General features: G+C 49.3%; 3 protein-coding genes across 3 annotated transcripts; 2 read left to right on the forward strand and 1 right to left on the reverse strand.

Moving 5' to 3' along the window:
- Nucleotides 1-547: 547 nt before the first annotated feature.
- TrAtP1_004391 (uncharacterized protein) lies at nucleotides 548-2,972 on the forward strand (the record flags this gene model as incomplete). Its single annotated transcript, XM_066112279.1, has 9 exons — nucleotides 548-1,083; nucleotides 1,148-1,378; nucleotides 1,434-1,968; nucleotides 2,062-2,164; nucleotides 2,238-2,348; nucleotides 2,427-2,495; nucleotides 2,561-2,595; nucleotides 2,684-2,873; nucleotides 2,932-2,972. The coding sequence occupies 9 exons, from the start codon at nucleotides 548-550 to the stop codon at nucleotides 2,970-2,972; spliced, it is 1,851 nt and encodes a 616-aa protein (XP_065968362.1).
- A 1,623-nt stretch (nucleotides 2,973-4,595) lies between these two features.
- Nucleotides 4,596-5,435, forward strand: TrAtP1_004392 (uncharacterized protein; the record flags this gene model as incomplete). Its single annotated transcript, XM_014085028.2, has 3 exons — nucleotides 4,596-4,926; nucleotides 4,997-5,097; nucleotides 5,157-5,435. The coding sequence occupies 3 exons, from the start codon at nucleotides 4,596-4,598 to the stop codon at nucleotides 5,433-5,435; spliced, it is 711 nt and encodes a 236-aa protein (XP_013940503.2).
- Nucleotides 5,436-5,726: 291 nt separating this feature from the next.
- On the reverse strand, nucleotides 5,727-8,721 carry TrAtP1_004393 (uncharacterized protein; the record flags this gene model as incomplete). Its single annotated transcript, XM_014083934.2, has 8 exons — nucleotides 8,556-8,721; nucleotides 7,494-8,500; nucleotides 7,332-7,425; nucleotides 7,072-7,271; nucleotides 6,471-7,010; nucleotides 6,198-6,393; nucleotides 6,062-6,138; nucleotides 5,727-5,990 (listed from the first exon to the last, which is right to left on the reverse strand). The coding sequence occupies exons 2-8, from the start codon at nucleotides 7,794-7,796 to the stop codon at nucleotides 5,727-5,729; spliced, it is 1,674 nt and encodes a 557-aa protein (XP_013939409.2). The 5' UTR covers nucleotides 7,797-8,500; nucleotides 8,556-8,721.

Consider the following 8,721-nt stretch of genomic DNA (forward strand, 5'->3'; position numbering starts at 1 on the left):
AGAAGCCTTATAGTATATGTAAGACAACCGAGATTCATTATTAAGAGAAAATACTTGGTGGAAGCCTTTTATAGGTACCTAGTTATGAAAAGCTTGTTGCCTTTTTTGGTGTAGGGGGCGGGACCGGCCCGAGCCTCGTTTCTCTAGCGTGTTCTTTAATTCCCACAGCCGCCGAGATAGGCAATCGCCTTGCAAGTACTCCGGACAAGTTAAGCGAATTGCCCTCTGGTAACATTAGACGGATCTCAGATCCATATCGTACAGCCCGGTAACGTTTGAAAGATCTCAGATTCATATCATACAGTGTGGCGTGGCACCGTGACTCTGATACCGTGACGCAGTAGGTGAGATATTCTCGGCTGCGAGTAGCAATGCAAGACGGGGACATCCGATGTTCTGAGGCGTCATTATCGTCGAGCCGCCTTTCACGTCTCCGGCCCTCCGCACTCGGTGTCCCGAGGAGGCCTCGTTCAGCTCCTTCATATGGTGCCTTGGGACTGCGACTCCTTTGGGCTGGCGATCCAGAAGCGAGCAAGAACAAACAATCATGTCGCCGCTTTGGATGTCCTTCCGCTTGGCCGTATGGTCCATCACAGCGTCGATATGCGCAGCCAAGGTGGTGCCAGCCCTGCCGCCGCTCTGGGATCTTGACGCGCGCAGCATCAACATCTCGCGGCCCAACAGCATCTCTGTCGCCAGCAATGACTCCTTGGTCCAGCTCTTCTCGGCCTCGCAGGTCGCATCGTTGTCCAGCGGCTGCGCCAGCGCAATGACCAAGCCTCTATCTTGCTCCAGCCTCCTCATCAGTCCGCTGGCGCTCTATACTCTCAACACTCTGACGGAGGCGAACCTGACGGCGCTGTGCGTCACGAAATGCACAAAGTCCATTGCCAGCTACCGCGAGAATGTCTTGAGCGCTTGCGCCAACGACGTCACTTCCAGCACGCCCTCCAACGGCTCTGTGCCGATCCCTGGAACGGGGCTCTATGATGATATTTACAATATCCAGGGCGGCTCTATCAGACCAGTACACCTGGCCGACTATTTCTTGCTCAACTACAAGATCAATTGCCTGCAGGACGAGTATGTTTTTATGATAGATCCCCGTCAGCATGTATGGGCCCACGGCTAATTCACAATGGGACAGTTCGGATCCAGCTAAGTGGTGTTATCTGAAGGCTGGGGAGGAGAATCTCGTCCTCACCAGTTCAAGCTGCGACGCCTGTAGCTTGGGGGCAGTCAGGGCGAGAATCGAGGGCTTTGACGAGTATTCGTCCGAAGAAGCCAGCGCGTGGTCCTCGCATATCACCACTGCGTGTAAGACCACGGCGGCGCCACTCTCCACGCCCAAGTACTCTGTCATTCTTGCGAACAACAAGTGAGTAAATGCATGTAATGAGCCGCAGCACGCACGAGCTGATACTAAGATCCAGCACTATCGTCTCGGGCTACAACCCCAAGCCCACGCCCTGCTCGGGCACCAGCGTGCCTGTGGCCAGAAACGCGAGCTGCGACGACTTCGCCAAGAGCCACAGCATTGGCACGGAGCAGCTGCTGGCCATCAATCACTTACAGTCGGGCTGCGTTGGCTTTCCGGGCAACAAGACGTCGCTGTGCATCCAGGGCTCGTGCCAGACATACACGGTGGCCGCCAACGATACGTGCGAGAGCATCGCCACCCGCTTCGGCCTCTGGCCGTTGCAAGTGCGCCTGTGGAATCCGATGCTCGACCCTCAGTGCCGGGATCTGGCTCACATGGTCGGCCGTATCCTCTGCGTCAGTAACCCGGGCGGCTACACGACGCCCTCCGTATCGCTGCCGCCCGCCACCACCGTGAGCACGCTTGTGATTCCATTGCCGTCCGGGTCATCAATGGCTTATTGCGATCTGCCGACCGTCACTACCATTTGGACGATGCCCCCGCTGCCGACGGGCATGGTTACCAAGTACCCGCTTGCCAATGGCTCAGTTGCTGGCTGCTTCAAGATGTGGGACAACCCCTACTCCAAGATGATGTGTAATGCGGCCGCGGCCGTGTATAATGCTGATGTGGATTCCTAGATCGAGTGGAATCCGAGCGTGTTGAATGGCAGAAACTACTCCGCGTGGGACTGCGTGCTACAGCAGAATACGTCATATTGCGGCCTCTTGTACGATCCAGCGAGTAAGTGTAGGGGCGGGCGAGATTTGAAGGATCAAATAAGGCATGTAACTTGGATGGCTGACTGGGTTTGTAGACTCGACAACGACCGGCTCGACAGATGCCGACTACGACTTCGTTCCGCCCCCCGAGGGCTCTACTCCGGGAGCCACAACTCGATGTCTTGTGTGGTACACAACAGTGGATGGTGAGATGGTTTTGCTGCATACCCTGCCACGAGAAGAAGCATAGCTGACCCTGGCATCCTCTCTGTCTCAGGCGATAGCTGTTCCTCCATCCTCTCTGATTGGGGGGATCACAATCGCTCAATTCTACGCCTGGAATCCCCAGATAGGTACCTATCGGTCGACCATGCGCCCCCTATTCATCACTTGTCGCTGACATTTACTACTCCTACAGGACCACAGTGTCGAAGCTTGTGGTCTCACGCAGCCGTACGTCTACAAGACAAATCCTTTCCCCATCGTCATTGAGCCCCTTGATCTTCTAACCCTAGACACAGTATTGCGTCCTAAGCCCTAGCAACGCCACCAGCACCCTAACGTCGGCGCCTTCGACCAGCAAAACGGCGAAAACTACAACAACCAAGGTGAACCACCTGGGCCCACGCAACCTGGTATCTCAAAAAACTGCAACAAGTATGCCCTCGCCAAGTCAGGTCAGACCTGTGACGGGTTCGCCGCGGCGAACGGCATCACAACTGCGAATCTCTGTAAGAAGAAGAGTCTCAAACATCTTCTCATATTCTCAGCTGACAAATACTACAATAGATGCCTGGAACACTGTCTTGAACGGGGCTTGTACGCAGTAAGTCAAGTCATGTACCTTCCGGCTGTCGTTGTCAGATGATCTAACACGTTGGATGCAGCTTCCAGTCAGGGGCAGCGTATTGTATTGGGGTTTCTAAGTAGGGTTTTGGATTTATCTACTTTGTTACATGTTTGTAGTCTTTTAAGCAAATCATGTAGTCTTGCTAGGAGGTAGGAGGTATGAAGAGGTCATATAACCTTTTCTACCACTATCATTAGTGGCTAATTTAAAGCTAGAGGGACTCTTCGATACACGATGTTGCATTTCTAGTGCTAAGGCTCATTCCGACGAGCTTCTAGTTTAACCTCCAATCTTCTACTGTATATAGTCCTACGCTTTCACTATTTCCTTATGTCTTTCGACGTCTCACAACATTCATGTTGTTAGACATTTCAAGTTTCATTAGACAGTCATAGCCTTTTGCAATTGGCTCCTTCACATGACTCAAACATTTGTTGTGCGATGCAAACACATTGCTATCCCTATCCATAATCAAATGAAATGCGGCTTCCTCTTGATTAGAGCTAGCTCCTTTATCACGATACGCATAGAAAGCAGCATGAGTAACGTATCATTGTTGCGTTGGTTGTTGGTACTGTAAGGGACAAGCATGGTGGCTTCCTGCTTATTTCGTTAACAAGCGAGTCTGCTCTCTCCGAGTCCCTTGGCATTGAAGATAAAGGCTTCCGTCTAACGCCGTTCCCAGGCTTGGGTTTCATCTAGACTCATAGATTCTTGCGCAACAACGTCCTTGTGAAGCTTGTGTCTACACTACCAGTGGGTACTGATTTGGTGGCCGGGGCCTAAACTACCCGTGGACATCCATGTCAATACATATAAATAATATCCATTATTTGCCGAGCGGTCTTATACTCGGCTATATTCTAGAAGCGCCTATTGGGGGTCTTAGAAGGAATGCTCAATGTCGTCTCCGGGATGAGTCGCAAACCATGCAAGAGCTGCCACCAATATAAACAATGGACACTACTGATTATGAAAGATTCTGTGGGCCGTGTGATAGGCAGGATAGTACATAACCACAGGTCCCATATACTATATCCAACTCCATTTATGCTTCTCTCGCTGTTGCTCGCATCATACAAAGCAGGACATGGGACGCTACATTAGGAACTTTATGATAATTAAGCATAATGCGGGGACCCCCGAGGCCGTCGTCCAGAAGAGATTAGATTGACTGTGTTTCTGTTTTTCTTTGTAAGCTTGGGACGCACAAGGTAGAGCACAAAGTAAAGACATGGACCTCAGCTACGCGGCAAGCTGCCTGGTTTGTGGCATTTGCCATATATGGATGTTCTTCTTTGACGAGGCCTCACCCGAACTACCTACCTATTTAAGAAAGTTAAAGTAGTTAGTAGCTCTGGATACAATATACATGGACTATTGAACGTGACTATTACGTGGCATTTTTAAAGCTAACACGCTCTTATGCTACACTCGCCAAGTTCGAGCCGCTCCTTATACACTCTTAGCTAAATGCCTGTACCCAGCTAGATATTCTTATTTAAAGACTCCTGAGGGATGGCCAATATTCATGACTATTCTCTGCAACACAGCTTCTGAATCCCCCCCTTCATCCTGCTTCCATCAGTAGTAGCAAAACATCATGTTCACTCGCAGCTTCTTGCCTCTCCTTACCCTCATGGCCTGCAGCTTGGCCTTCCCGTTTGTGAAACGGGACTGCGCCTTTTCAGCCGATGCAAATGACGGAGACACCTGTGCCTCTCTGGCAGCTGCTTGGGGCATCACCGAAGCACAGTTCAAGAGCTACAACCCCAGCGTCAAGGACTGTTCTGCCCTCAGGTCTGGCTCGTTATACTGCGTTGAGTGGACTCAGTCCACAACAACGGCAGTGACCTCAACATCCACCTCAAAGGAAGCGGCCACTACCTCCAAAGACTCTCCATCTCCAACCCAATCTGGGGCGACGTCGAAGTGTAATTTATACATCACCATCCACCATAAAGTGGTTTTATCGTCACGATAGCTAATCTGTTGTCCTTCCAGGCACAAAGTGGGTGCAACAGACGGGAGATAAATTTTGTGCTGAAATCGCCGCTGCCAACGGCGTGTCCCTCGCTGACTTCCTCAAGTGGAACAACATCAAGGTGAGTATTGCAACTGGTAAAATACCTTGAAATGCCTCATCTTGACACACACCCCATAGGCCGACTGCTCCAACCTCGTCGCCGGTAACTACGAGTGCGTGGCAGTGAGCGGCACCACCAAGGCTAAGAAGCCGACCAGCAGTCTCCCAGGCCACGGGGCAGAGCCTGGGACCATCTCTAGCTGCAAGAAGTTTCACCTGATCAAGTCGGGCGACTCGTGCGCCAGCATCGAAAAGCATTACCGCATAACGGATGCGCAGTTTCGCAAATGGAATACTGAGCTGAATGGCAAGTGCAACAATTTGTGGCTGAATTATAATGTGTGCGTTGGCATTTAACAATGCTACGGAGAAAGAAACAGGGACAGGATATGGTTCAGCTTAATTTTCCAGCTTACTTGTATAGCGCGAAATGAGGAAATATTGTTTCATCTTATGAGGCTATATAATATTATATACTCACAAGACAATACGCTCCCGGATGCTGTTTTAGATTCCGAGCGTTCGTATGAATAAAAGTTTTAAAGCAGAGATGCTTAATATCTTTGGAATAGCTATCTTTAGTGGGCTATTTCATTATCCACGACGCTGTATTTTTCTCCACCCAGACTGGCAAGGCGGCATCAATTATTAATGAGCAAATCTAAAGTCTAACCTCTTGCTGCCTTGGATATTCTGATTAGCGGCATATTCTTTCTTCGCTTGCTCGCTCATTGCGTTCCAGGTCTTGTCGCGCTGCTTGTTTCGGAAAATATAATACGCTTTCGCGAGAAGGAAGAGCACAATTCCGAGTATATTGATAATGAAGAGATTGAAGTTGCCACGGTGGTAGAGCGGAGCATCACTCTCGACGTAGATGTATGCAGATATGATGCTGCCAACTTGAACACACATCTGACAAGAAAACGAATTTTAGCAAAGGCAAAGTCGGATAATGAGCTTTTGAACCTCAAAGTATGTCTCACATTATATATCGCAGCTGATACTGAGCGCGTACCAACATTGTTCGAATTCTTCGATGTCCAGCCAACTAAAATAGCATCTGCGGAGCAAAGAGTTAGCAGCATTCGTAGACAGCATAACTTTGTATCTGAGACATACGGCAATACGGATATGATGTCAAAACCGTAACGAGAGCGTATGTGCCCCATTGATCAACCATAACACCGGGCCACCATCGCAAAGCAATGACACATGGAAGTGTCCATAGAACTTGTATCATGGACACCAAAGCACGCTCATTTAGCCATTCCGACAATCGAGTGATTAAAATGAGATTGATAATGTGGAAGACATTCTTCAAAAAAACGTCAGTTCAGTTGCATAGACATTGAACGCCGTCCATGACGAAATAAAGCTCCAGGCAAGACTTACATATGGAATTGTCAACAAATTAGTAGTGAACGGATCAAATCCTATTTTTCTCAGTGTAAGAGTAATGTATGTTGCAGGTGGACTCGGAGGTATAAAGACAACAACTCCAAGGATGTAAATCGGCCAAAGATCAAAGTCCTTTAGCGTCTCCCACAGTCGCTTCGGTGTAATGGCTTCGCGGTTGTGCATATCCCCTTTGGACGGATCATCTCTCAGAACCCTGTTCACAACAATAGAGACCTCTCGATCTGTGAACCAGCCTTTGGGGCGAAACCATGTCTTAGTCTGTACGGCAGAAGCTGGCATGAGGAAGAACGAAGCAAGCCCGACAACAAGCGTGATGAGCCCTTCAACGAGGAACAGCCATCGCCAGCCAGCCCAACCGTGAACACCGCGGAGGTGTAGCAGAGCAAAAGCGAGTAACGAAGTGGCAATTCCAGTGACGGATAGAGACGTCCAAAAGTAGCTGAGGCGGACTGGTAGCTCGCGGGACGTATAGAAGTAAGAAAGCCAAAGAACGATGTCGGGAATAAACCCTCCCTAATATTGTTGGTCAGCCTGAGAGGTGAAACCGGATGCAATAATTTAGTTGGTAGCAAACCTCCAAAAAGCCTAGAAGACTCCGTGTACAGAGAAAACTTGCTCGACCAGTCAAAGCGCACTGTGAAACGGCAACAATAGACCACAACACCATCTGTACGGGAATCCACCGGTCTGGGCCAACCATCTTCGAGATGAGCTGCGAGGGGAGTTCAGCACACAGGAAAGAAATTCTGAATACGCTGTTGCCGTAGTTGTAATCTTCATGCTGTCAGCGGTAGGTTTGGCCAGGGCATGGTGATGCCAAAGGTGCATTATTACCGTTTGTGGTCAGCCCCAAGTCATCCAGCATATTGTCCGACACAGCCTGTGCAAGGTTTCCACGATCGACTTGAAGGCCAAAGAACATGACACACTATGCAACTCATGAAGGTTGTTAGTTATATCCCTAAAAGCCATTCGTGGTATAAAATGTTGACGCACGGCCCAGAGGCAAATCCGCCAATCCAACTTCCTCACGAGGCGACGCTCCTCTTCTTCCGACCAAGACAGCGACGGGTCAAACACATGCCGACATTCGTACTGTGACTTTTCGTATACATCTCTCCAGTGCTGAGCAACGGCGGGGTCCCTGAATGGATTTTTCTCATCATCATATCCGCCTTCCTCAGATGCCGGAATATCGCTGAGTAGCTGAGCTTCGCTGGGAGTGGTTGACCCAATGATGCTAGAGGTCACTTCTTCAGTGCTAGTATAGATTTTTATGTCCTTCCCGTCCACCGCCATGTTGGAAATGAGTCTGCAGCGTGAAAGCTCAGCTTGATAGATCCTTTATGGCAACTTCCAACTTGCCATTGGCTTCCCCGGTGTTCGAGCAGCTATAAAAAAAAGAATCGATATACCTTCCACGGAGAAGCTACCAACATATAATGATAAGCCCCCCTCATGAATTTACTTATAAGTCCGCAATCTTGGCATCTTTAATTATGCGCTATGATTGCGTGCTAGAATAACCAGGTTGACGGCACTTTGCATGTAGCAGCACGTTTAAAGCTGCGTCTCCCCGCAGTGTGCCGCGTGTGATAATGAATTGCGCCATCAGCGCAAGAAGATGCTCGATTGCGCTATTCGGTACAACAAATGCGAGCGGCGGGGAATCTGATAGAGTTTCTCCGCATAGCAAATCGATTTAGCGGTATCTAAGACGGCGGCTGGAGAGGTTATCTGAAATACAGAGGGGAAACAGTCGGCGGTTCGAGATACCTTTGAGATGTGGCTCAGCATCAAGGCCGCCAATTCCAAGGGTGCCATTGAAGTAAGACGCGAGCGACTACCGCATTTCACTACCAACCATGCCTAGTGCATCAAAACTGTGAAAATTAATATAAAAGTTTGAAGAATGAAATTAGATTGATCTTTATTTAAAACTTAAAATAAGCGTCAACGCAAGCATCTATGGTACTGTAAACCTGCGTGTTCGCTACGGGATACTGCAAGAATGCCGGATTAGCATGGACGGGCGCTCAAGAGGGAAATCTATTCAACCTTGACGATAAAAATTGCGAGCCGGCAGTTTCAAATTTTTGATATGTGAAGAACATGGTAAAAGAGCGCTTCCCGCGGAGATGCTCATCATTCGCTTGTTATGGTATTGGATGCTGTCAGCTGGTCTTGGTAGCCGCTGCCAATCGAATGTCGTGATATGGCGACA

This window comes from Trichoderma atroviride, chromosome 2 (assembly GCF_020647795.1).
Source record: "Trichoderma atroviride chromosome 2, complete sequence".
NCBI lineage: Eukaryota > Fungi > Ascomycota > Sordariomycetes > Hypocreales > Hypocreaceae > Trichoderma > Trichoderma atroviride.